Source organism: Struthio camelus, chromosome 2 (genome assembly GCF_040807025.1).
Source record: "Struthio camelus isolate bStrCam1 chromosome 2, bStrCam1.hap1, whole genome shotgun sequence".
In the NCBI taxonomy this organism is placed as follows: Eukaryota; Metazoa; Chordata; class Aves; order Struthioniformes; family Struthionidae; genus Struthio; species Struthio camelus.
In genome coordinates, this window is record NC_090943.1 from 987864 (window position 1) to 1014533 (window position 26670).

The 26670-nt window shown below is 52.8% G+C and overlaps 2 protein-coding genes across 4 annotated transcripts; both read left to right on the top strand.

The window, feature by feature from the left end:
* On the top strand, positions 1 to 7447 carry LOC104150099 (E3 ubiquitin-protein ligase TRIM7-like). Of its 2 annotated transcripts, none has more exons than XM_068933943.1 (7): positions 1 to 143; positions 2622 to 2708; positions 3135 to 3365; positions 4108 to 4130; positions 4906 to 5021; positions 5489 to 5521; positions 6754 to 7447. In XM_068933943.1, exons 2-7 carry the CDS (start codon positions 2625 to 2627, stop codon positions 7263 to 7265), a joined length of 999 nt encoding a protein of 332 aa, XP_068790044.1. In that variant the 5' UTR covers positions 1 to 143; positions 2622 to 2624; the 3' UTR covers positions 7266 to 7447. The 2 variants fall into 2 exon arrangements, with proteins under 2 accessions (XP_068790044.1, XP_068790045.1); XM_068933944.1 differs by lacking the exon at positions 1 to 143 and adding an exon at positions 1398 to 1416.
* Positions 7448 to 9595: 2148 nt separating this feature from the next.
* CDC25A (cell division cycle 25A) lies at positions 9596 to 26409 on the top strand. Of its 2 annotated transcripts, XM_068933961.1 has the most exons (17): positions 9673 to 9869; positions 12620 to 12705; positions 14820 to 14874; positions 15126 to 15183; positions 15624 to 15659; positions 15812 to 15848; positions 16229 to 16330; positions 17188 to 17304; positions 18203 to 18337; positions 19062 to 19136; positions 19857 to 20009; positions 20246 to 20338; positions 20766 to 20828; positions 20911 to 21009; positions 21735 to 21865; positions 22262 to 22373; positions 23833 to 26409. In XM_068933961.1, exons 2-17 carry the CDS (start codon positions 12625 to 12627, stop codon positions 23971 to 23973), a joined length of 1488 nt encoding a protein of 495 aa, XP_068790062.1. In that variant the 5' UTR covers positions 9673 to 9869; positions 12620 to 12624; the 3' UTR covers positions 23974 to 26409. The 2 variants fall into 2 exon arrangements, with proteins under 2 accessions (XP_068790061.1, XP_068790062.1); XM_068933960.1 differs by lacking the exon at positions 15126 to 15183 and having other exon boundaries at positions 9596 to 9869.
* The last annotated feature ends 261 nt before the right edge of the window (positions 26410 to 26670 follow it).

Below are 26670 nucleotides of genomic sequence, written 5' to 3' on the forward strand. Positions count from 1 at the left end.
CCCACGGCCAGCCGCTGCGCCTCTTCTGCCAGCGCTGCCGCCGCTCGCTCTGCCCGCTCTGCCCGCCCTGCCGCCTGGGGCCCGCCGCCGCCGCCGGCCCCCACCTCCTCCTGCCCGCCCGGCAGGCCGCGCCCCGCCTCCGGGTACCGCCGCCGCGCCGACCGCCGGGCTGCCGGCTGGCCCCCGCCTCGGAGCGCGGCTGCGGGCCGCTCCCGTCCGGGCCTGGGTTGGGGTCCCGTCCGGGGGCAGGTCGGGGCCTCGTCCAGGTGTGGGCTGAGGCCCCGTCCGGGCCTGGGTTGGGGTCCCGTCCGGGGGCAGGTCGGGGGCTCGTCCAGGTGTGGGCTGAGGCCCCGTCCGGGCCTGGGTTGGGGTCCCGTCCGGGGGCAGGTTGGGGGCTCGTCCAGGTGTGGGCTGAGGCCCCGTCCGGGCCTGGGTTGGGGTCCCGTCCGGGGGCAGGTCGGGGGCTCGTCCAGGTGTGGGCTGAGGCCCCGTCCGGGCCTGGGTTGGGGTCCCGTCCGGGGGCAGGTCGGGGCCTCGTCCAGGTGTGGGCTGAGGCCCCGTCCGGGCCTGGGTTGGGGTCCCGTCCGGGGGCAGGTCGGGGCCTCGTCCAGGTGTGGGCTGAGGCCCCGTCCGGGCCTGGGTTGGGGTCCCGTCCGGGGGCAGGTCGGGGCCTCGTCCAGGTGTGGGCTGAGGTCCCGTCCGGGCCTGGGTTGGGGTCCCGTCCGGGGGCAGGTCGGGGCCTCAGCCCACACCTGGACGAGGCCCCGTCCGGGCCTGGGTTGGGGTCCCGTCCGGGCCTGGGTTGGGGTCCCGTCCGGGGTCAGGTCGGGGCCTCGTCCAGGTGTGGGCTGAGGCCCCGTCCGGGCCTGGGTTGGGGTCCCGTCCGGGGGCAGGTCGGGGGCTCGTCCAGGTGTGGGCTGAGGCCCCGTCCGGGCCTGGGTTGGGGTCCCGTCCGGGGGCAGGTCGGGGCCTCGTCCAGGTGTGGGCTGAGGCCCTGTCTGGGCCTGGGTTGGGGTCCCGTCCAGGCAGAGGTTGGGGTCCCGTCCGGGGGCAGGTTGGGGGCTCGTCCATTTGTGGGCTGAGGTCCCGTCCGGGCCTGGGTTGGGGTCCCATCCGGGGGCAGGTCGGGGCCTCGTCCAGGTGTGGGCTGAGGTCCCGTCCGGGCCTGGGTTGGGGTCCCGTCCGGGGGCAGGTCGGGGCCTCGTCCAGGTGTGGGCTGAGGCCCTGTCTGGGCCTGGGTTGGGGTCCCATCCGGGGGCAGGTCGGGGCCTCGTCCAGGTGTGGGCTGAGGTCCCGTCCGGGCCTGGGTTGGGGTCCCATCCGGGGGCAGGTCGGGGCCTCGTCCAGGTGTGGGCTGAGGCCCCGTCCGGGCCTGGGTTGGGGTCCCGTCCGGGGGCAGGTCGGGGCCTCGTCCAGGTGTGGGCTGAGGCCCCGTCCGGGCCTGGGTTGGGGTCCCGTCCGGGGGCAGGTCGGGGGCTCGTCCAGGTGTGGGCTGAGGCCCCGTCCGGGCCTGGGTTGGGGTCCCGTCCGGGGGCAGGTCGGGGGCTCGTCCAGGTGTGGGCTGAGGCCCTGTCTGGGCCTGGGTTGGGGTCCCGTCCGGGGGCAGGTTGGGGGCTCGTCCAGGTGTGGGCTGAGGTCCCGTCCGGGCCTGGGTTGGGGTCCCATCCGGGGGCAGGTTGGGGGCTCGTCCAGGTGTGGGCTGAGGCCGCGTCCGGGGGCAGGTTAGGGTCCCATCCAGGCATGTGTTGAGGTCCCGTCTGGGTGCAGGTTGAGGCCCCGTCCGGGCCTGGGTTGGGGTCCCGTCCGGGGGCAGGTTGGGGGCTCGTCCAGGTGTGGGCTGAGGCCGCATCCGGGGGCAGGTTAGGGTCCCATCCAGGCATGTGTTGAGGTCCCGTCCGGACCTGGGTTGAAGTCCCATCTGGGTGCAGGTTAGGGTCCCATCCAGGCATCTGTTGAGGTCCCATCTGGGTGCACGTTGAGGCCCTGTCCGGGCACGGGTTGGGGGCCCATCTGGGGGCAGGCTGGGGTGCCTTTTCTCCCACGGCTCTTCACATCCCTCTCTCCCTTCGCTAGCCCGGTCTGGCCACCACAGCCCACCGCGTCCCCAGTCCCCTGCTGCGTGCCAGCCGGGGATGGGTCTGGGACCCGCGTCTCTAGGGAACCACGGTCTCTCCCCCGTGTGCGGACTGGGGTCCCCACCGGGAACCAGCTCTGCCGTAGGGCACAGCGAGCAGGAGTGTATTTTTTTTTTGAGTGATACGAGACAGTGCTGATATTTCAAACCTCTCCCCACAAATCCCATTTTAATACAAAAATTTGTTCTTAAAGAAATAAAATAAAATCAAATCAGGATTCCAGCTATTCCAGAAATGTTTCTGGACGAAACAGCTGCGCATCGGCATCTCGCTACCCAGTTTCTCAAATATGTTTGGAGAGAGGTGCCGTAGGTGGGAAGCTGTCTCTGAGCTGTTCCTTTTCAGACAGAGCAGAAAACGAAACCCAACACCAAAGTTATCCCTCTTTGCAGAGCAATATTGTCCCCATGGGGACTGGCTGGTGAACAGCAATATCAGCCCTGCAAACACAACCCAAAATCACCGAATGTGCATTTTTTTCCCCAGGAGATGCTTCAGAGCAATTTGCTTTTCCTCCAGAAAGAGAAGGAGGATTTTAACCCAGAAGGAGAAAAGAAAAGCGATGAGCTGATGGTATGTTCCTCTCTCTCCATGGGCATGCTCTTCCTGCCTGTATATCCGTATATCCACACATCCTGCCTTTCCCTTTCAGTGGATATATTTATCTTTCTCTGCAAGAGCACTCCTGTTTTCTCTCTCCCAGTGCATCTGTCAATCCCATACATCCTCCGTCCACCCTCCCGTCGTCCTTGTCTCGTTAAGCCTTAGCTGTCATCCTGGGCCCATCAGTGTCCAAACTCGTCTCCACGCTGCCCTCTCCCTCACTTCCCTCTGGCTCAGTATGCCTCTGCTCTTCCAGCTTTTCCACCCCAATAGCTCTTCTCCTTTCTCCCATGATTATTTGGCCTGCTCTCGTTAGCGCTGCTTCCCCAGGCAGCGTCCCCGTGCCCACCTGGAGGTAGAGGGAGGCTGACATGGCTCTTTTCCGCTGCCTTGCAGGGGATGGTGGCATCGGAGAGGGAGAAGCTGCAGGCTGGATTCCAGGAGCTGCAGCAGTTCCTGCAGGAGCAGGAGGGTGTCCTGCTGGCCCAGCTCGACGAGGTGCACAGCAGGCTCGCAGAGGGGCGCAGCGAATACCTCAGCAGTGTTTCTGCGAGGAGGTCGCTGCTGGACACGCTGGTTGCCAAGATAGAGAAGAAACGTGGTCAGACGGATATCGAATTCCTTATGGTGAGTCCACGTCGCCCTCGCCAGTCTGGCAAGTCCTGCAGCGCCCGGCGGGGCTGCGCAGCCTGGCAGGCCTGGGAGCGCGGGGCGGCCAGCCGTGCAGCACCCCTGCGTCTGCGGCTTGACCCTGAACTGAGGGGATGTGATAGTTTTGAGGAGCTGGGGAAAAGGCAGAAGTGATGTTAGACTCGCACAGTCGCCAGGAGACTGGATGATCCCCGGGGATTCCCATCACCGGGGTGCGCAAAGCGGCGAGGAGGGCTGCAGCGCGGCAGCAGGCGACAGGTCCGGGCAGCAGCAGAGGGTCAGGCCGGAGCTTCGGGAGGAAGGAGCGTGTCCCTGCACCAGAGCCCCTGCCCGGTCTGCGCAGGAGGCGGGCGGCCGCCCTGGCCTGGCAGTGACGGCGACGGGGTCCCGTGCGGGGTGGCTGCTGGGGCACGTGGGCCTGGCTGCGCGATGCCTCGCAGGGAGATGGTCAGCAGTGGCAGGGAGCAAGGGAAAGGTGCAGGTGATGGGAAGGACAGGGAGCTGAAGGGGTGAAGTCCGGCAGCCTGCACTGTTGTCCACCGAGTCCCACAGTGGGAGAACTGGAGGCACTGGGGGACACTGGGAGGAGACTGGTTTGAATCAGAGGAAGGCAAGTCCTTCATGCAGCGGGGGAGCAACCTGTGTAACTCGCCGCCCCAGGCGCTGTGGTTCTTCGTGGCAGTGTCAGAACTGAACTAGTGTTTTCTGTCCTTCCTAGGATATTGACAGCACCCTGAACAGGTAAGAAACGGGCTCAGCGTCGCTCTCCTCCTGGGCAGAGGTTTGGAAACCCTGCAGGAGCCTCAGCAGCAGTAGCCAAGAGGGGAAGTGGCTTTGCCCTGCAAAGTATTTGGATTTAATGTGATGTTATCAGGAACCAAAGCTGGTTGTATGGCTGGGGGTGGAGCAGCTCTGGGAGCAATAGCTGGAACCTGCAGTAGGCAAAAACTTAGCTTTTGGGGTTTTTTTTGCCTTATATTCTTTTCCAGCACTAAATTATTTCTATTTTGCTCTATATTTGCTAAAAGAAGGGTTGGGCAAGTCACAGACAAACCGGCCTTCAAAAGCGCCAAGCGCCTGAATGCCGGGTGAGCTCAGTGCTGGGAAGTCGGCTTTGCGCCCCCCAGCATCTCTCCAGCCTCTCTCCCGGCCTGACAAAGACGAGGTTTCTGTGCTGGTAGCCAGGACGCAGTGAGGCCCAGGCTCTCATCTCTGCTCTGCACCCGCTGGGCTCCGGGGTGGCCAGTCTCTCCCTGTGGCTCAGCCTCCCTCTCCTGCCTTGTGCCATCCCACCAGGGAGAGAGGCTGCCCCGCTGCGTGAGCCGTGTCCAGCATGGGGGCGGCTGAGCGCCGCAGGACCCTGCGTGAGATGAGGAGAGTAATAGCTCAGCTGAATTTTGCAGGCAGACGTTTCCTCTTGCTATACGGGATTGTTCCCCGCTGTCTCCATCCTGGCCCCAGGTGCTGGCTCACTGCTGTGGTGAGGGCTCACCTCCACGTTGCTGTGTCTTCCTAGCTGCGAGACAGCGAAAGCCCCGATCCCGGAGCCGGTTTCCTTAGAGCTGCAGAGGAGAGTTTGCAGCCTCTCCAAGACGAGCAAGCTGGTCATGGGTGCCATGGCTGAATTCAAAGGTAAAGCAAAGAAGCAGTGAGCGATATCTTGCTGCACAGCCTGCGCCCAGGCCCCACGTGGGTTTGCCGCTGCCCCAGGGCACTGGGCCATGCTATCTTTAATGAACACGTTTGCTGAAGCTCATCTGCGAGCCGCCTGGTGCCCAGGGGGTTTAGGAGGGGGCTCTGCAGAAGCCACGAGCTGTGCCTCCTGCTTGTCTCCGCTGCACACACGTGTCCGTGGCAGAGCTGCTCCCGGGAGCATCCTCGCGCTGTGGCCTCTGCCCAGGGCACGGGCTCATCGCACCGGCTCCAGGCAGGGCCGCAGCTCTGAGACAGGCTTTGCTGGAGCCTGGGGTGGGCGGCAGGAGGTGGGCAGTGGGGCCCAGATCAGGATTTCATCTCTGATGGCCTCAGTGCTCTAAGGGGAGCAGGAAAGAGGCTGCAAGAGGAAAGAGAACTCATCCCTCCCCCTTTCCTTCCTCTAGTGAATCTGCTGAACAAGATGGATAGAGAAAAGGGTAAGTTTCTGGAGCTGGTGGGCACAAGCAAGGGAGAACAGCTTTCCTGAAATAAGTTTCCTCATGTCCAGAGGGTAGAGATAGGCTCACACCATGACATCTGAGTCCAGGTCCCTTCATTTTGACTAGGCCCACTATAAAAATGCAGGCCCATTCCCAAGCTGAGAAACCGCCAGAGACACCGTTCTCTAGCACTGCACAAGACCCTCTGCCAGGGCAGCGCTGGGCCCTCGGCTTCGCTGTCTCTCTGGAGAGTTTCTCTTCTTTCGCCGTGATTTGTAAGGGATTTAGTAGATAAACGCAGGTGGGTCCGTTCCTGTGGCCGGAGCAAGAGGGGCCCATAAGCATTTTGAGCTGGTTTTTAGGCACAGAAGGGAAATGCCTCTGCACGCGCTTGGGGGTGCCTTCGGGCCTGGGAGCACCACAGGGCTCGGAGCTGGTCGGAGCTGTTTGTGGTGAGGCTGGTCGCTGCCTTGTGGTTTCGTGGCCGAGGACCAGACTCGCAGGATGGCGTTCCTCAGTTTCCCCTAAGCCGCGGTCCCCGCCACGAGCAGAGGCCCCAGGAGGAGCGGGCTTAGCGGAGGGGCCGGGGTGGTGGTGCTGGGCGGTGACACCTCTGTGGCCTTGCGGGACGGCCGCAGGATGGCAGCAGAGCATCCTGCGTTAGCAGATGGCTCCGGCTTTGCAATGAGACTGCCTGGTTAGCGGGCAGAGCGGGGCCTTGGGAGCGGCTTCTCTCTTTGGTGGGCGCTTGTCCCTTGACAGCGGAGCAGGGCTTGGCCTGGCACCATCACACGTAACGCTTCCTCACTTCCCCCGGCGATAGGCTGTTCCCCTGCGGCCCTTCGGGTACCCCTGTGCCCAGCCTGGCTGGGAGTGCTGCAGCTCTGTTATGCTTAAGCCCAGCAATAACGGGGATGTTGGGAAGCAGAGGTTTGGCAAAGCGCAGTGTGTCGGCAGGAATTCAGAGCATCCTCCTCTGTGTCAAAGAGCCCCGGGGCGTGGGGACGCTGCTTGGCCCAGTCCTGCTCTGGGAAGTGTTGCTTCTGCCAAGCTTCGCCCGTGGTGGACGTGGGGCTGCAGCCTCTGGGTCCCTGCAGGGAGGGTGGGGAGGGTCCTGTGCCATGCGAGGGGGCTGCATGTGCTGCGTGCCTGCTTGCGGGATGTCAGGAGAGGCACTGCTTTGCCTGTCGGCGGACGACGGACTGACGTTTCCCTCTGTCGTTCGTTAGTGAAGGTGACCCTGGACCCGGAGACGGCAAACCCTTACCTGGTCCTGTCGAAGGACGGCAAAACCGTGCGTCTTGGGGAAGGACAGCAAAAGCTCCCTGACACCCCCAAGAGATTCACAGGCAGCCCCAGCGTCCTGGGCTCCCAGGGGTTCACGGCAGGGAGGCATTACTGGGAGCTGGAGGTGGGGGACGGGGACAGCTGGGCCGTGGGGGTGGCCGTGGAGTCCGTGCAGAGGAAGGAAGCGCTCAGCCTCGCCATGGGAGGGATCTGGGCCGTGCGGCTGGACTGGGATCGCCAGTACATGGCGCTTACCATGCCCCCCACCCCACTGGTCCTGCAAGAAGCGCCTCGGCAGATCAGGGTCCACCTGGACTACGAAGCCGGCGAAGTGACCTTCTACAACGTGGAAAACATGACACAGATCTTCCAGTTCAAGGCCTCCTTCACTGAGAAGGTCTTCCCATACTTTTGGCTCTGGTCAGCGGAATCCTATATCCGGCTGTGTGACTGATGGGGTCGGATGCCTCCTGGTCCCCTACCCGTGCCTTTGGTTAGCTGAGCGGGAGGGCTGCGTGGGGACGGCGCGGCGTCGCGTGGCAAACTCCCCTTCCGCTTGGGCTGCCTGGTGTCCGCATGCTGCTGCTGCTCCCGCTGCTGCTCGTCTGCTGGAGCATTAAAGATGCGCTTGGCCTATCTGGGGGTGTCCGTGCTGGTATCCTGGCCAGATCTCACAGTGGCAGTTGTTGCTGAGGGCGCAGCCACACGGATAAGTAGGGGAACGGCAGGGAAGGTGCTCCAGCCCTGGTCCCCGATTGCCCACGCTGGTCTTTGACAGCTCTGCTGGCTGCTTTTGGCTGCGTGTGGTGTGACGTGGGGACACGGCCGCCCTGCACCCTTGCTCCCTGGGGCTGGGAGTCGCGGGGGGATTTGGGTGAAGCCGCGGAGTTGCTAACGGTGCTGGTAGCTGCCTGCATGAAACCGCGTTGCAATGAAGGTGGTAAATTAAAGGGGCCCAGGGGAAACGGCGGCTGCGGAGCAGCGGGGACCTGGGGTGGTGTCAGCCTCGGGATTGAGGGGGGCGCGGGACCGGCAGCTCAGCGGTAGACAGGACGGCAGAGGACGCGAGTGCTGCCAGAGGCCATCGCGGCCCCTCTGCGTGAACGTGCCCTCGTGCGTTGCCATCAGCTCTGCGCGCAGGTCTGCTCCCCGGAGGAAGGAAAACATCCGGAGATGGGACAAAGCTGACCAGAGAGCCCCCGCGGCGTGGGTCACAGAATCACAGAATCATTTAGGTTGGATGGGACCTCTGGAGATCATCTAGTCCAACCTCCCAGCTCAAGCAGGGTCACCTAGAGCATATTTCCCAGGACCACATCCAGACAGGTTTTGAATATCTCCAGGGAAGGAAACTCTACCACCTCTCTGGGCAACCTGTTCCAATGCTCTGTCACCCTCACAGTCAAGAAGTTTTTTCTCAGGTTTAGGTGGAACTTCCTGTGGTTCAGTTTGTGCCCGTTGCCTCTTGTCCTGTTGCTGGGCACCACGGAGAAGAGGCTGGCCTCATCCTCTTGACACTCCCCCTTCAGAGACTTGTACACGTTGATGAGATCCCCTCTCAATCTTCTCTTCCCCAGGCTGAACAGGCCCAGCTCTTGCAGCCTTTCTTCCTAGGAGAGGTGCTCCAGCCCTCTAATCATCTTGGTAGCCCTCCGCTGGACTTTCTCCAGGAGTGCCACGTCTCTCTTGTCCTGGGGAGCCCAGAACTGGACCCAGCACTCCAGGTGAGGCCTCCCCAGGGCTGAGGAGAGGGGCAGGATCACCTCCCTCCACCTGCTGGCAACACTCTGCCTCATGCACCCCAGGAGACCATTGGCCTTCTAGGCCACAAGGGCACACTGCTGGCTCAGGGTCAACTTGTTGTCCACCAGCACTCCCAGGTCCTTCTCTGCAGAGCTGCTTTCCAGCAGGTCAACCCCCAGCCTGTCCTGGTGCATGGGGTTATTCCTGCCTAGGTGCAGGACCTTGCACTTGCCTTGGTTGAACTTCATGAGGTCCCCCTCCGCCCAACTCTCCAACCTGTCCAGGTCCCTCTGAATGGCAGCACAGCCTTCTGGTCCCTCAAGGCCGTGCGGCCGCTTTTCGTTTTTTGTTTTCTTTCTTTGTTTTAAACCTTTGAAGTTTCCAGCCTGGAATGGCCGTTTCCCACTCGTGGTTATACGCCGTGACTTTATATTTTTAGGCACCGGGCGGGTGTCGCTTCCCCGGGGGATGCTGCACCCTGTGGCGGGAGGGCGTTTCACCCCAAACAGGACGGGGTGAGAAGGTTTACGGGCCTTAAAACAACCCTTGTCGCCGGGAAAAAAAAAACGGGGGGAAAAAAAAAAAGGCACCCGGCCTTTTTTAGGGCTGCGACAAGAGTGAGGGGAGTAGTGTGAGTAACAGGCCCCCATGAGGGCGGCTTGACTGGAGGCGCCTCAGGGAGGCTGGGGACTACATTTCCCAGCATGCAACGCCGAGGCGGGCAACGCGTTCCACGCGTTGCCCGCCTCGGCGTTGCATGCTGGGAAATGTAGTCCTCTCCGCCGGCCACAAAGCAAGCCCCCCCCACCTATTCCTCGAGGCACCCCATTGGCCGCCCTCTCTGGCAAAGCCTATTGGCCGCAAGCGCTGTCAAGCAGCCCATGAGGGGAAGGAAGGCGATTCCCGGCGTTTCGATTGGTCGGAGGAAGGAGCGGGCGGGGTAGAACTAAAAAAAAAACCCCACCCACCCACCAAAGCCCTGAGGAGACGCTGGTTCTGATTGGCGGAGAGGGAGTTTGGCGCCAGCTTCGGAGCGGGGGCGGAGCGGGCGGGCGGCGCGCGCGCGCCGGGCGACGGGTGGCGGCGGGGGTCAAAGCGGCGCGGGTTGTTAGGGGGGCGGGGGGGGGAGGTTGCTGACAGGAGGAAGGAGTCGGCTCGCCGCCATGCACCGTGCGCCGGGGGGCTCGCACCGCCGCCGCCTCCTGCTGCTCTCCCCGGCGCCGCCCGCCGCCTCCGCCGTCGTCAAGTCCCTCTTTCCCGCCGAGCTCTCGCCGGTCTCCGACCTCCGCCTCACCATGGAGCAGCTGGGACGCGGGTCAGTCCGGCCGCAACCGCCCCCCCCCCCAAAAGGAGGGAGGCCTCGAGGGCCCCTTTCTGCCTCCCCCCCCCCAAAAGGAGGGAGGCCTCGAGGGCCCCTTTCTGCCTCCCCCCCCAAAAAGGAGGGAGGCCTCGAGGGCCCCTTTCTGCCTCCCCCCCCCCAAAAGGAGGGAGGCCTCGAGGGCCCCTTTCTGCCTCCCCCCCCCAAAAGGAGGGAGGCCTCGAAGGCCCCTTTCTGCCTTCCCCCCCCCCCCCCAAAAAAAGGAGGGAGGCCTCGAGGGCCCCTTTCTGCCTCCCCCCCCCCAAAAGGAGGGAGGCCTCGAGGGCCCCTTTCTGCCTCCCCCCCCCCCCAAAAGGAGGGAGGCCTCGAGGGCCCCTTTCTGCCTCCCCCCCCCCCAAAAGGAGGGAGGCCTCGAGGGCCCCTTTCTGCCTCCCCCCCCCAAAAGGAGGGAGGCCTCGAGGGCCCCTTTCTGCCTCCCCCCCCCCCAAAAGGAGGGAGGCCTCGAGGGCCCCTTTCTGCCTCCCCCCCCCCCAAAAGGAGGGAGGCCTCGAGGGCCCCTTTCTGCCTCCCCCCCCCCAAAAGGAGGGAGGCCTCGAGGGCCCCTTTCTGCCTTCCCCCCCCCCAAAAGGAGGGAGGCCTCGAGGGCCCCTTTCTGCCTTCCCCCCCCCCCCAAAAAAAGGAGGGAGGCCTCGAGGGCCCCTTTCTGCCTCCCCCCCCCCAAACGGAGGGAGGCCTCGAGGGCCCCTTTCTGCCTCCCCCCCCCCAAAAGGAGGGAGGCCTCGAAGGCCCCTTTCTGCCTCCCCCCCCCCAAAAGGAGGGAGGCCTCGAGGGCCCCTTTCTGCCTTCCCCCCCCCCCCCCAAAAAAAGGAGGGAGGCCTCGAGGGCCCCTTTCTGCCTCCCCCCCCCCAAACGGAGGGAGGCCTCGAGGGCCCCTTTCTGCCTCCCCCCCCCCAAAAGGAGGGAGGCCTCGAAGGCCCCTTTCTGCCTCCCCGCCCCCCCCCAAACGGTGGGAGGCCTCGAGGGCCCCTCTTCCCCCTTCCCTCCCTGTCCCGTTTCCCGCTGGGGTTCCTGCCGCGCAGCTCTCCTCCCCCGCCGCGTCCCCCCTTTCCGCCCCAGCCCGCGGCAGCGCCCCGTCCCTGCCCACGTGCTTCCCGGCGGCCCGGGGTCACACCGTGCGTCTGCCCTGCGCGGCCCCGGGCTGCCGCCTCTGCCCCCACCCCGCAGCGCCTGCCTCTCCCTCCCGGCGGGCAGCTCTCCTCTCGCTCCCGCCGCTGCCTGCCTCCCGCGACCCTGCGGCCGCCCCTCGCCCCCCGCCTGGCCGCAGGCCTCGCGGCTCTGCCGGCCTGCTCTCCCTGCTCCGCTCCCCTCCCAGCGCCCGCTGCCCCGGTGCCCTGTCCGGTTCTGCTGTTTCCAGGCTCTAACGTCTCTCCTTGTTCCTACAGCAACCTCTGCAGTTTCCCTTACAGGGCTCCTGTCTTGCCCTGGCCTACTGTCCGGTCCTGACAGCCCTCCTCGTGTTTGTCCTTTACCTCCTGTTTTTATAGCATTCTCCTCTCTGTAATCACTCGCTTCGTGGCCCTTCCCTCCTTCGGATTCCTGGAATTCCTGCAAACAATTCGCAGCGCGCTCCTGCACGCTCGCTGTTTTATCCTTAGAGTTTGTAGGCTGGCACGTCTTCTGAATTGACCTATTTGATGTACGAGCCGCGCTCGTGTAGCCTTTCCCTTCCCTAACGTACCAGAGGAAGGCCCTGCGGGACGTGCGCCTGTGCCCCGTGTTGAAGGGGTTGCGCCTGCAGCCCCGTACAAAGCCGGGGCGCGTGTGACGCGCCCCGGCGGGCCGGCACGGCAGCCTGCCTGGAGCCTCTCCGCCTTCTCGCGGGGCGGCTGGTCCTCGGACGCGTGCTGTGAGTCGGGCTCTGAACGCCGCGCGCCCCTTCATCTGCAGAGTGACGTAGATCGCGCCGATGGTTACGTGCGCGGGGAAAAGTGAACCTTGGGAAGTCAAAGCTGGAGACCTACCTACTTAGAAGGGGAGACTGTTGGAGTTGGACAGTTGGCCCCCCCCCCCTCAAAGTGTAGTTAACTGAGCAGGGCTGCGAAGGAAGGTTACAGCCCCAAGGAAGACAATGGCGCCCTGATACAGGGGTTTCTAGGGAACAATCTGGGAGGTGTCGATATGATTCAAGGCAACAGTATCCTATTGCACAGTTGCAGTGATTTTAGTCCTGAGGTCTTATCACAAGGCCTGTCGCTTTGTTGTGTTAAAACCTTCATTTGTGATGGCACAAGATCAGGATAAAGCATCACTTAAAAAAAAAAAAAAAAAAGTGGGGTGGGGAACACTTCACAGTTAATGTTATGCAGAAAAGCTTGGCAATCTGGCGCGAGGGGGCCAGAAGGGCTTCCAGGAAAGTCTTAACGGGCTGTTTCTATCCCTCTGTCAGTCTGACTCTTAATTTTGGTGGTCTAATTTCTAGTGTTATCAATACTGCATTTTAGAATTAAAAAACCAAGTTCCTGCAGACAATAGATGTGAGCATAGTTGGAAGTGTGGTGGGGTGTGTGATGTATCTGCTGTTTAGCACACAAAAGGCTTCAGTCTGCAGGGTTACCAAGCTGGAATCCTTTCACTTAGCCAAGAAGTGTTATACTTGCGTTGCGTTACCACATTCATGCACTGTTATGTTGTATTTCTCACTTTGCTGAACGCTTAAAACAACAAAAAAATTCTGTCTTTCTTTACAGTCAGCATGACGATTCTGAAAAAGTCTTGGGAAATAAGAATAGTAATGGTTTACAGAGAACAGTGTCATCGGAATCAACTGACTCAGGTATGGCTTTTGCAGTTACTAAGTAAATAATGAGTATGGAGCGAAATGCATGATATCTTCTTTACTTGCCTTTTACTGTGAGCAGCGTCCAGGTTTTGGAGAGGAAACTAATGCTATATACTTGTAATCTCTGCAGCTTGCTTCTCCTCCTTACGGTCTTCGAGGGAGGGAGGCAGATGTCTCCCCCACCTGGTAAACTTGTGCGGCCTGAGATTTCGGGTGTTTTGATCGTCCTGGATATTATGCTAGCAGTAGAGGTAGCATGGAAAATAACTGTTTCTGGTTCCACGGGGGGACTCCGGCAGAGGTGGCTTGCTTTTATTTTTAGGGATGACTGTAAGATGTGGCTGCTGACCTATCCTGCTTTGCAGTCCAGTGCGATGTTAATCGGTGCTGTGTTCTGATTATGTTGTGTTCTGCTCTGTACGTGGTAATAGGTCAGTGCCTTATCCAGAGCGTGTCAATCTTCCTCGCAATACGGACAGCTGAAGTTGAAAGCTACTAAAGATATCCCGAGATAGGCTTCGCTAGTGAGTTAGAGGCCCACTAGAGTCTGTGGTGTCTTATAGATATTGGCTTATGAATATTTATAGCTACTTGTTGGGGTTGTGGAACGACTGAGATGGTGTCTAATCGTTCACTGTTAAGATCTGTTGCGTATCTACGTTCAGCTCTGAACGGAACCGAACTGAGTTTTTGCCCTTTTCAGGGGAATAACTTTTAGAGTAAGTTGTCTTCATGTGGTTTCTCTCGTTAAACCCAAATTATGCTAACCTGCTCCGCACACTCAAATAAAAGCTGTTGAGCAGGGTTTGTCTTGTGCCTTGGGTTTTGTTTGTGGTTTTTGTTTTGTTTTCACCAGCTGATTGTTTACCTTGAAGTGTGGGGAACTGCATTTTAGTACTGATGTTCGTCTAGAAGTAATTTTTCAGAGGCGTTATATCAGTGACATTAAATATGTTGTTACCCCATGACTTTTGTAAAATCAGGGAAGCTTCTGATACTTCAGTGGTCCACCCCGGCGATGGAAGTCAGTGCTTCAGCTTGAATTCATGTGCAGCACCTGCACGTGTCCCTGACTGTGTATGGGACTTTGGCCTTCAAAGGAACCTTATAAACTTGTAAAATGCAAAGATAGTTGGCAAACCACAGAGTGACATAGAAAAACCAAGATTAGCACATCTCTACTTCCTCCTGGAAAAAACTTATTCCTTCTGTCTCCAAAGTAGGTCTTAAGCTGTTAGGCTTGCTGCTATTTACAGCAGCCCTTCTGACTTGATTTTTCTCCTCTCAGTTATTATTTTTGTTGCAGTGCTTACAAAATGCTCGTGTGGTTAAGATTTCTGCTCTTCTGAGACCGTTACCTGTCATGCTAACCAAACTAATTCTTTATACTTGTTGTTTAGATCATAATCACTGATGTAGCAATAAGTATTGTCATACTCGTACAGAGTGCGTTCTGGTAAGCAGTTGGCCTGTCACTAGGGCTTGTGACTACTACTATAATACAAAAACTCCTTGGGAATATGTGTTTAAGTAGGCTTCATGCTTGACTCTACTTAAAAGATGCTATTTGATTGTAATTGCTTAGTTGTATTGTTCGGTTTTTGCTTATACAGTGCTTGAAGTTATATTTCTGGTATACTAGCATGCCTTTGGACGGGACTTCCGACTACTTTTGGAGGGGGATGAGCCCAAAATTTCTGTCTGTGAAAACCTGTAATTGAAAACATGGGTTATAAGATACAAGTTAGTCCTTTGGGGGTTTTAAGAAGTGTGAGTAAATAAGCCAAGAGTATTCTGTGTTAGGTGATGAGATTCTATCCTGAATGACGTTCCTGCAAGGCAGGTCTAGGGAGGGTTTTTCTTTTTAATTGTTTCTTTTTTCCTCTGATACCTGGTTATCTATGGTCAAAAGTACAGGCTAGGGTGTTTTTGTAGCTGTTGTTTACTTCCACACTGAGATGAAGCTGCAGACTGGGCTTTCTACATGTGTTAAGCTCCTGTCTGAGCTACTGTGTCTTTCTGAAGAAATCCATAGCAACGTCCAATACTTCACGTTCCCTAGGTGCTAAGACATCACTCAGTAGAAAAACCTGTTTTTTCTTCCACAGGCTATGCTTTGGATTCACCCGGTCCTCCAACCCCAGACGACATCGTGGAGGAAACGTATGTAACCATATACTAAGCTTGACTTCTGGCAGTTCAAGTTGCGCCATTAACAAATGAAGGCTAATGAGAGGCTTGAAATGGCTTTGCCTTTGCTGGCACATGTACGATGGGCTTTTCTCTCTTGAATTAAGCTTCTAGCAGTGTGTGCTGTAGTGCACTGCAGCTTGAGATGCTAGGCTTTCTGTCTTGTCTTATGTCCCAGAGTACTTACAAGTCTTGGGTCTAAGTTAATGTGTTGTACCAACCAGACTGTTTGAGCATGACATTGGCACCTTACCAGGAGTCTGAGGCTGCACCAACTGGCATGTAAGTTGCAGTTTTCACTCAGTGCTTAAAACTATAATTTTTGCCTGTGTATGCCTTAACTGATATCAAGCAGTTGCTCTTAGTTTGGAATTTGCTGCTCTCAACTGGATTTTTTTTTTTTTTCCTCTAATCTCTTCCCCCTAGGGATGAGGGACAGATCCCCTTGGTTCCTGATTTACCAAGCTTTTTTTTTTCTTTTAAGCTAGCTTCCTTTCTAAACAATGCTGAAAAGAATTTGGGGAGAAGAGGGGGAGGAAGGAGTCTAATTAGTCATTGCAAAAACAAGCATGGGATGAGCTGGCTCTGTATACCTTGAGAAAGACAGTGTAATCAAGAAGCATGTTGGCTTCTGTTCAGGATAATACTTCATGACTTAAATACAAGGTTGATTTAGTGTACTATCTTTGGTATTAACTGCAGGGCATCTCGCTTATTTTCAGATTTGAGAAAGCAATTCTTGAATCTAGCAGACTGAAGTAAGTATGCTTCTCTTCTAACTTCTGTTAGTGACTGGTCTAGATCTGCCTCTCCAGCTTTTAGAGCTTTTATTGAATAAAATGAATTTTCCTCATATTACTATCTTTAAAAACAAAATATTGAAATAACTCTTGGTTCTTTTTCATTGTAGCATGCGACTGCCGCTCAGAAGAATACATTCACTGCCAGTAAGTGAGGATGGCGTTCATCTTGTGTAAATGTTAAATGATTTAGTATACTAAGCATTGTTTAATTGGATACATTCCATTACTTGCTAATTTTCTAGCCTCAAGAACAGCTGCTATGATACTTAATGGAAACTCAAAATTACAGTTTAGAAACTTAATCTGGTTCGTGTTGCTGTGAAACTTCAGTGATGTAGCTTTGTCACTCTGCTGCAGCTAGAGCTCCACGTTTTGGTGTTTGTGCTCTGAGATGTCGGCTTCGACGACTCGTGCACATATTCTGCACCAGTTTGTAGTCAGAGACTTTATTCTTTATTATCTGTTCTTTTGCTTAAGATGTAGTTGTGCAATACTGAACTGGCATTACTGTGTGAACTTTGTAGCAAAGGCTCCTGGGCTCCAGTCCTGCTCTGAAGAGAAACCATTCAGACTCTCTGGATTGCGAAGCTTTTCGACTATCAGAACAAGAGGAAAATAAGGAGAATGTAAGTGTTGCTCTTTCGTCTTCTGAGATGATATGGCATGAGAGGATGTATCAAGGAAACTGAATTAGCATAGCTCTCCAGCAGTAGATGTGGTGGGAAAGGCTTTTTTTTTTTTTTTTTTTTTTTTTTTTTTTTACTATCTGCCAGGCTACAGTTTAGATGTATCAAAGTTTTGCATAGCTTATCTTGAGGGAATTTGCACTGAAGTACTGTCTGCAAACTGATTATAGGTGAATCAGACTTCTGAAGGCTTTGATTATGCAACTCCTCCTTCATGCTACTGAACCCTGACTCCGATTAGACTCCGGCAAAGGAAAATGTATTCATGCTGCTAGCTTTAGACAGCTACCTGGGTGCCGCCAGAAGGCTGTTTAGATCACCTGACCTCTTGCCACTGCTTACATGGGGAGCTGTGGCTCCTGACCGCATCTGCAGTCAGCAGCATGAATATCCTTTTCCCTATTTGGCCTGTAAGGCCTTGCTGCTGGAAATGCCATTGGCAGGACTTGGACAGGTTTCTACAGAAAACCAGGAGGAAGGTACCAGTCACCAAGCAACAAATATAATTCTGACCAAGCTGCTGCCTTGGTGGCCTTCATAATGATATCTCTTGCGGAGAAGCTGACTGACAAAAGAAAGAGGAAAGCCTGTAGGTGATATTTAAGAGGATGAAAGGTTGGTTTTAGTCACTCCTGCAACAGCTTTACTCTGAAAACATTCACACTCAGACTATTCCTATTGGCAGCAGGGAACTTAAATTCAAAACATCAGGCAGAAAAAACAATGATACAATGGTCCTAGCAGCTTCTGCAGTTTGTTATTTTGGTAAAGTGATCACTCCGCTCCTTTTAATTCAGGAATCATTTGAGTTTAAGAAGCCAACCAGACCAGTTTCTCGTAGTTCTGTGCACGTCCATTCCCGTGATGGAAAAGATGTTCTTGGCCAAAGGCAGAATTCAGCCCCAGCTCAGATGGTAAGTACTAAAGTATTCTTGGCAACTAATTTTTGCCTAATCTTCTACGGACCTGCTGTCTGAGAGGAAGAAAAATTTGCATTGTGGCTCTTGGTTTAAAGAGGTTGCCGTTAATCACCACTATTCATGTGCTAAATAGAAAAGCTTATCAGTCTGCTGGACAAGAAAACTCTCCTCCCTTTCAGTTCATGAGCAGTTGAAAGTTTAAAACATGGATTATTCTGTAGTTTGTGAAAGATTAGTCCATGCAGAACTGAGCTTATGCTGCAGAAGGTCAAGCGAGCGTGGACCTCAGTATAGACTAAGGAGGTTAGTTTGTAATTGTATTGTCCACTGACAATAAAGTAGATATTTATATGCGTTAGGAGCAATGAAACCTATTGTGTTGCTGCAGCTGGACCATGTGTACAGAAAGGACATGCAGGAAAAAATACGACCTTCTTCGTTTTCTGTTGCTTAGCAAAGGCAACAGAAAAATGTGATGGCTCCTTGCACAGAATGAGCTGTGGAAGCTCTTAGGTCTTGTCTCCCCTCCTTGAGCCTGATAGTCCTTCATCCTGCTTAATACTCCTGATTTCTTGCTTGGGAACTGCAGAGATAACGTTAATTCCTATTCCTTAGACACCACCGTCTTCTCTCTTTGCACGTTCACTGGATAGCCTCTCTTTCCAGAGGAGAAGATTATTGCTTAACCAAGCTAATGAAGCGCTCCACTACTGTAATGGCCAAACAAAAGTATTGGACCCTAGTTTGGGGTGCTCAAGTCAGTGTATTCAAAGTGGTGGAATGACTGCCATATTTTCTGGAGTGTGGCGGGAAGCATGGCACCGTCTCTGTGGTTACAGTATCCTACAAGAAAAGAGAAGGAATGTTGTTAAAACTAGGTGTCTTGTCTCAGTTTCCCCCTGGAGAAGTACCCACAGGTGACGTGGAAAACTACAGGCCAGCTTTCCTGCAGCAGTCTTCTCTAACCTCCTCTGAAAGTGAAGATGATGATGGATTCCTAGAACTGTTAGACGATCAAGACTTGAAGGTATGTACAAAGGAAATACATGAGATATTTTAAACTCGCATCTGGATAACGCTACTGGTCTGCCAACAGTGTGTCCGTGGTGCGTAATGTTCTTGTAGAAGTCAGTGTGACAAGTGAAACTGCAAAAAGCATAGGTACTGGGACATCGTGAAAGATGAAAAAGATGATGAGATTAACTCAACTCATACACTTCAGTGTTTCTGCTGTATCTGCACTGTTTCCTAGTGCAGACAACGGCATTTACTTGGGATGTGGATAGCGTTTAGTCTAAGGAAGTAGTTGCTGCTGTCCCTATTGGTAGCTGAATTGCATTTACTGGAGAAAACTATTTGTACGGGGGGTATTAACTTTAGAAGCCTGCTTGAAAGAGAGCTGGGGTAATAGTATTTGTTTTCAGGCTACTTAAAGTAGAAAACCCTTTCTAGCTGAATTTGAAATGCTTAAAGTGCGAGTAGCATCCTTATTAATTAAGGAGTTGATATAACTAACCTTTTCCAATGCTTCTTAACTCAATTTCATGGTTTCATTGAGGTTTCTATTGAACTAATACTTCATTGAAGCGGTGCTCCCATCTGTGGTAGGGGGAGGGGAGAAAGTAATTTGTAAAACTGCTCTGACAGCTGAATTGAGCTGGAACGTTTGATCAAGCTGTGCAGAAGCCTTAGATATCTCCAGTCACTATCGATGATGAAATCGATGTGAATAAACTTTCTTCCTTCCTCAGAATGATGAAGAGATGCCATCTGATGTGGCAAGCCTCTGGACTGCGCCACTAGTCATGAGGAAAACAGACAGTCGGGTAAGTGTTCTACCAGAGCACAACAGATCACATACAGGGGCTTTGTTTTGGCAGCTGTTTTCACTACTGAGACAAGTGACCACACTGTTACTGATCCTGTATTCCTAATATCAGTGGCATAATAAGATATGGTATGAAACCTCTACAGTGTTCTGTTGTCTCTAAAGCCCATCTGCCTGGAAGTTTGTGTCAGTATAGAACAATGCTCATTGTGTGCATACACAGGCTTTAAACTTCCTTTTTACAAAAATGCTTCAAAAATGCAGAAAGATCCTACCTTCTCTTTTCAGGTACTCTTTGACGTATCGAGAATCCGTTCTACGTAGGCTTACCTTGAATGCCTATAGCCAGGTCTTCTGATGATAGGCTGAAGGGAATTCAGGTTCAGGCAAAAGGCTCTTTAATCTGTCAATGGATTGCCTGCTAATTGATGCAAATCACTCTGTGAGCATGTCGATATTCCAAGCTCACCCAGTCTGCATAATGGGCAATAAGTGTAAACAGAGGCATAGATCCTGAATTTAGCTGTTCCTGTTCGCGTCCTGCTCTGACTGTGCAGTGACAAGGGCTTGTATAAGGTAGAATTTTGTTTTTGGTTGTGGTGGTGGTGTATGTGTGGCTTTTTTTTTTTTTTTTTTTGAAACTCCAAAAGTCTGAGGCTTGTTTAGTTTCTAATTTTAATCTTTGCTAGAGAACTGCAACTTATCTCCCTCCTTCTAGGGCAAGCGATGCCGATTGTTTGGTTCTTCATCTCTGCCCAGTGGTGTAAGCAGAACCACACAGAAAAGAATGGAGAGATCCCAGGAAGAGAATTCTCCAGGGAAGAGTAAGAAGAGGAGAAGCCTGCCTGGATCACTTTCTGAAGACTCAACGGTTGGTGGCTTGACACCCCATGTCGTAGCACAGAATTGATTAGGAGAGGATTAAATATAGGTATCAAAAAGTAGTAGTTGGATGTTCTTGAGCCTGAGTTTTGTCTTGATCCAAAAGATAATTTGGGGAATCATAGTTCAGGACTTCGGAGCAAGCGTTAACTCTTCTGTTATCCTATAGGAAAACGATCTCCATACCATCCGTGCTCGATATTAATCTAACCTGTGTTTCTCTAGAGTTTGAAAATAGTAAGGACACAATCCTCCTCAGCAGAGATTGAGAGTATTTTGGACCGTGACCAGAGAGACCTCATTGGCGACTTCTCAAAGGTAATTCAAGTGATTTGCTGTTGTTTTGTTTTGATGGTGTCCTTTGGTAGAGATGTCTCAAACCAACCCAAGTAAAGTACTTCCCTTCTTCAACAGTATGTATTCAAGTAAGTAGTAAATGCTGTGAGTGAGAAAGCTGCTTTTCTAGGTTAGATGTGCAGTGGTTTGTTCTCAGTCATTCAAGGAGAATTGGAAATAAATCTCTTTAGTATAGGAGCTCAAAGAAAAACTGTGCCCCTGAATTCTGGAATTCTTAGTTTTAACTCTTGAACTTTGCTGAAGAGATTTTTGTCAACCAAGTATCTGTATTTTTGTCAACAAAGTATCTGAGTGATGAAGTTGTTTGGACCTTGTACTATCAAATATGTGGTTTGCACTCAGAATTTTCTCAGTTAGATGCTGTCTGTTTTTTTTTTTTTTTTTTTAGGGTTACTTATTCCACACTGTCGACGGGAAACATCAAGATTTAAAATATATCGACTCAGAAATGGTATGTGTTCTGGGGACAGTAAGAAAATTTCTTTATGGAAAAAAAACTGCCTCAAAACGAGTGAAGTCTTTGTTTTTTGCAGATTGTGTCTGTGCTGACTGGGAAGTTTGCAAGCTTCATCAAGGAATGCGTGATAATTGACTGTAGATATCCATATGAATATGAAGGAGGCCACATTAAGGTATGCTGACCCTGTAAGAGCAATGTGTAGTTGTCTGAAGCTGCCTCTAAGGCAAACTGAGGTCACTTGGCACTGTGGGACTCTTCTTAGCTAGTGGGTGTCTAAGGCCATGTGGATATGTTGTAGCTGAGATGCTTAAGTGCCTCACTGGGGCCTGAGATCTGAGCTCACGCTTGGTTCACCAGGTGTTTTTTTCCTTCAAAGGAAGGAATGTTCAATTTTCCTTATGCAGAGGAAGTGACCTGTGTGGCAAGCGCGGAGACGGTTCTAGAGGAGGTTGTAAGACGCTTGCTGCCCAGCGTCCTGATATCTCGGGAGGTTTAAGATTAGAATGTTAAACTTCAGTTAAACGACAGGCTTAACTACAGAAGAAATGGCTGTGCAAAACATTGTGAATCACCTTGAAGTTTGATTGAGCAAGCTGGCTGGCAGTCTGAAGTCCTTTGAGAGGAGAAAGGGAAATGCAAGTAACAACAGCCTATAGCTGTTTAAATGACCACTTGAAACAGGTCCGAGTCGTCCCCCCCGCCCCCAAAAGGAGACTGTGTTAGACTACCTGTAATGTTCTGCCTCGGTTTGAAGCTTTGGCACTGGCCAGAGAAGGTTGCCAGAGCTCTTCTAGGAAACTGTAAGAGGAGGACAGAGCTTGCCAAGGGGGTTGGCTAGATTTGTTACTGTTGCCCTTTGCTTGCTCTGCGTGCTCAGGTGTGTCTCTGCCTTTTCAGGGTGCTGTAAATCTACATATGGAAGAGGACGTGGAAGATTATTTGCTCAAGAAGCCAATCCTGCCATCGGAGAACAAACGAGTGATTATAGTGTTCCACTGTGAATTTTCTTCCGAGCGGGGTCCTCGAATGTGAGTTAGCCCACATACTCCCTAGATCAGAATTTATTGCTGTGCTAAATAGTCTTGAGGCAATTCTTCAGGGTGGCACCAGTTACGTGCTGACAGGCTGCTAAATACAGTTCATCATGAGTAGGTTTTGTTCGTCGCCTCTGGTAGCGATGTGACGCAACCCATAATGTGAATGACCATGTTGAAGTTTGCTGTTGAGGGGGAGTGGGCTGGTGTTTTGGAGTACTTAGAAAATGAAATCCAATTAGCCACAACTTTGCAGCCAGCGTGGCCTCTCAGTGTGTTCCTAACAGGCAGTGGCTTGCTATTGTAATTCAAGGAATGGGAGATGGCAGATGTGCGCTGTTTTCATGTGTTACTTCAAGTGCAAGATTTAAATATCTTTTCTTGCTACAGGTGCCGCTTTGTGAGGGAGCGAGACAGGCTGGGTAACGAATACCCCAACCTCCATTACCCAGAATTATATGTTCTGAAGGGGGGTTACAAGGACTTCTTCTTAAGATGCCGTGTAAGTCATGCTCTCTTCAGCATTCACCCTTATATATATATTATATATATATATAATTTTTTTTTATGTCCCAGACTGGACTTTTTCTTGGAATAGAGTGGTTTCCTGGGGTATTTTTTCCTGCTGTTTCAGTGCTCTCCTCTACTGAGTGCAATTAAAACTTGACAGTGGAGTTGCCTTTACTTCTCTAAGCCTGTTCCATACCTCAGAGCTATCTTGGTGCCATAGCTGAAAGGTTTTGTTTGCTTGTCTCTTGAGTAAAATGTAAAACTGGTTTCTGCCCTTTTATAGCAGCTAAAAGTTCAAAATGCCCTTCAGAGAAAGAGCATTAAGACCGCTCAGCTTGCAAGGACTAGGAGGGAAGAGAGGCTTGAGAGCAGTTGCCATATAACAAATGGAAACCTGGAGTCTCATAATGTACTAAAAGAAAGTTCAAACACTTGAGCTTTGAGTTTTCAGCCTCTAATTCAGAAAAGGAGACTTAATAAATGCCCAGTGGCTCTCTTCTGGGCCACTGTTGAGAGGATGGAGTTTCTCTTATCACTTGGCTTCTGTTTTAGCGTTTCTGTCGCCTTATTCTGATGCTCTCGCCGGCTCTCTTTGCCGTTCTAACATAAAGTACATTGGCATGATTGTCACTTCAGTCCCTTTCAGGCCCTCACTCCTTAGACTGTTTTTTTAAGATTACCTTCCCATTTCGCGACTTGGGGAACTTTTGGGCAGGTGCCAGATATGCAACCTTTCTGCAGACCCGGTCTGTGGCCTGTTGGGCCACGTGCTGTTCGCCCTTTTTGGCCCCGTGCTGTTTCCCAGGGGAGTGGTGGGTGTCCCAGCGTTTCGGCCCTCTCGGGGGATGCCGGTGCATGTGGCACAGTGAGCACCTTGGCATTTTGGCCGTTGCGGGGGATACGCTGGTGCCTGGGGGGGTGGTGGCTGCCCCTGGGTTTTGCTTTCCACCCTCTTGGGTGTGTTCTCCCCAGACAGAGGCCTGAGGGCCTCAAGGTGGCAGCATGGAACAGCTCATGGCAGGATCAAACGCTTTGGCTGATCTGGTGTGGGAGCAAGGGGCTGGCTGGCCAGTCCTGAGATGGACTAAATACAAGTATTTCCTACATCTGCGTCATTTCAAGGCGAATATTGGATAGAGTTATTTAGTATACTTACAGTATATGTTGATGTCTACCCAAAAACTTAAGGCGAGAGCTGTTTAAGCTGGGCGGAAAGCTCTTCATTTAATAGCTATCACTTCCAGCGTGGCTGTGGTCTAAATATCCCTTGGCTTTGTTCTTGAATTTCTGGTGTGAAACTCCTGCTAGTAGTCCAACTCAGTATGGCCTCCATTCTGTTTATTCTGGAGGGCAGTGACAATTGCTGGGCTGTGTTGTCTCCAGAGTCAGCAAGTCTCGGGGACTGTCACTCCTGTGACGCACTAACGTGCAACCCGCTTCTCTTTCCCCAGAGCTTCTGCGAGCCCCAGAGTTATCGCCCCATGCACCACGAGGACTTTAAAGAAGACCTGAAAAGGTTCCGCACCAAAAGCCGGACTTGGGCTGGTGAGAAGAGCAAAAGGGAGTTGTACAGTCGCTTGAAGAAACTCTAAGGGCTGAACTGAACAACCAAAGACCCCCCATCTTGGGGGAAGGTTGTAGTGGGAGGGGAGATGTGTCTATTCCTTGCTTGGGGTTATCAGGTACCAGCTCTCTCCTCGTCTGACGTCTTACTGGAAACACTGTGGAACTTAGGCTCACGGCCGCAGGCGTGAGCCTTGCGATGTGGATGCTGATTCAGAGCTGACTCTTCTCAATGTTTCTGTTAAGCTGCTCCATGAAAATGGCTTCTTGCTTTCTGTGACATCCACAAACAAACTGCCCAACAGTCTGCCCTGCGAAGGGATGGGAAGAGTCTGTCATGTGCCATGTACGTGGGTCTCAGCCTGGCATGGGGTGTAAACGGTGAGGATATTTTAGTGCCTGGGGTTTTTAAATTTTTAATGCCTTTTTTTATTTAAATACAGTCAAATGAAGCTAATACCACTGCAACTGAATCATCTGGATTGTGCTCAAACCTTATTTCTGCTAAAGGGCAGCCTGCTGCAGGAGGGTTTTAATTCTGTTCTCAGCCACAGCTTTGATTCAGTGTTTCGGTAGCATAATGCAGTGCAGTGAAGTAAGATGAGAAGTAGTTCTTTACTGCTAGGGTTTTCAGAGCTAAACTTCCCATGTTATGCTGGGAAGCCCCTTGAAGGCAATCTAAGGGGAAACTGCTTATTGTACGTAGATATCATGTTCTCCTAATTTATGTAATCTAGATTGCTTTATTTCATAGCAATTTCTAAAGAAGCTGGTGTTTCAAAGTAGGCAGAATTTCTGGGAATTGAACTCGATTCAAAATGGGCAGTTTCAGGTGATCTCAAAAATACCAGGAGGCAAAGCAGTTACCAGTTTTCTCAACAATAGTAATTCACCGCTGCTCACTTCAAGGTTATGTATTATCCCAAAATGTGTCCAGTAAAGAACGTGACTGTGGGGAATCATGCCAATCCCATCAGCACGCCTTTCCTGAGGCTGCTCTAAAGCTGCTCCTGCTGCCATGGGTTTGACTTCAGATGTTTGCCAATTATAAAGTACTAGAAGAGCCTTCTGCCAAAAAAATTCCTTTGTCAGGAAGTATAAATAGCTTTGAAAGGAGGAGAAAATGCTACCGCCAACGCCGCGCTCCAGCTGAGCCCTGCGGGTCGCCCACCAAACGCAGGTTCACGCTTCTGTGGCACAACAGTGCCAGTGTTCAACGCTGCTTTGCTGCCGCCTTGGTGACGCAGGAGACCCAACTAGCGAACGTTGCCGTAGCCCACTGACTTCAAGGCCGGCCAGCCGCTCGCTGCAGCAGCGCTGTGGTCCGTGCAGTTTGCCGGTAGCTCATCCTCCTCCCATGCGAACGTCCTGGTGAAACATGCCCTTGTGGAGGGAGCGTGCAGCCTGGGCACGGCCGCGCATCCCCAGGCTCTCCCTTGGTACTTTAGCAGAAATCTTGGTGCTTCACATGGCTTGATTTGTACGGTGCAAGCCAATCTTACATGCAGTTGTATTTATGTCAAAAAAAATACTGAAATGGGGGTGGTTATGTGGAGTTTTAACTTGATTTTTAAGCTATTTCTTAAGACCTGCAGTTAATACTCTTCAAAAGTGAAAGGATAAACTTTCAACTCTTGAATTAACTCTCTGCTTTTTAAAAAATACCAACTTTTGTTGGCTTCTCTTTCGAAAAGTTAAATGCCATGAACAGGAAGGTGTTAAGAAATGCTAAATCAGAAATGGTGATTACTTAAGTTGCTCTTTGGGACAGTGAGTGTATCCCACATCTCGCCTGAAAAGCCCAGAGGGCCCGAGGAAGCCGCTGAGCTGACCTGGAGGCCCAAGCTGTAGGAGGGGATCGTGTGTCCGTGAGCCAACTGCGAGGGCTGACTGTCACTATAAGTGGTAAATAATCAGTTTAGCAAACTGTGTCACACAAGGTGTTTCAGTGCAGCCTGGTGAACAGTCGCTCTATGCGAAGTTAACTTGCTAGCCACATTCAAAAAAAAAAAAAAAAATTAGATGGAGATTGTTTATTGAGTCATAACGTTCCTCTCTGGGGTCGCTCATCTGCAGTTTCTGGCCTGAAACCATTGTAGCAGTCTGCAGCTTTACAGTTGTCCTTCCATGTCTCTAAATCAGCTAATTATTCCAAACTTCCTGATATTCAGGAGATTAAATGTGTTGCAGGTGTTGCCATTTCCTGGGTTCAGCAGTACTGGAGGGCTGGAGCCGCAGCGTGCGTTTTGAGCGATTTTTAGCTGTGCACGTAATGCTGTTGAGATGGAAATGCAACCCCTGGCTTTATACCTGACCTCCTCCTTTTCTGTGTACTGTGTTTGGGAGTCTCGTGGGTGTGAAGGAGAAAGCTGCAAAATGTATGTTTCTGAACAGGAGCTGTACTAAAGCAGCCTGCAATTGTAATAGGCTACTGCAGGCTATGAGAATAAAGTACTTAAAATCCATGCTGTCTACTCAGCTTACGCGTTCCCCTTGTGATGCTGCGCGTGAAGGTGTACCAGCGCGCTGCTCGGCCTAACGCAGGCAGCCGCCTCCCTGAGCCGGGGCTTAGAAAGCCCACGCTGACGGTCACTGTTTTTCTGGTCCTGCCTTCTTTGCTTCTCGCTTCCGGGATAACTTTAAACTACAGCGAGGATGGAAAAAAATACTGACTCCCCCAGGGTACTGGGAAGCGAGGGTAAACCTGTTGGAGGAAGACCGGCTTT

Coding starts and splice junctions, on each gene's coding strand:
- LOC104150099 (XM_068933943.1), top strand. CDS start 2,625: ATGCTTCAGAGCAATTTGCTTTTCCTCCAGAAAGAGAAGGAGGATTTT. Junction 5,022..5,488: donor TGCCATGGCTGAATTCAAAG/GTAAAGCAAAGA, acceptor TCCTTCCTCTAG/TGAATCTGCTGAACAAGATG. Junction 5,522..6,753: donor CAAGATGGATAGAGAAAAGG/GTAAGTTTCTGG, acceptor GTCGTTCGTTAG/TGAAGGTGACCCTGGACCCG.
- CDC25A (XM_068933960.1), top strand. CDS start 9,718: ATGCACCGTGCGCCGGGGGGCTCGCACCGCCGCCGCCTCCTGCTGCTC. Junction 15,660..15,811: donor CTTGAATCTAGCAGACTGAA/GTAAGTATGCTT, acceptor TTTTCATTGTAG/CATGCGACTGCCGCTCAGAA. Junction 17,305..18,202: donor ATTCAGCCCCAGCTCAGATG/GTAAGTACTAAA, acceptor GTCTTGTCTCAG/TTTCCCCCTGGAGAAGTACC.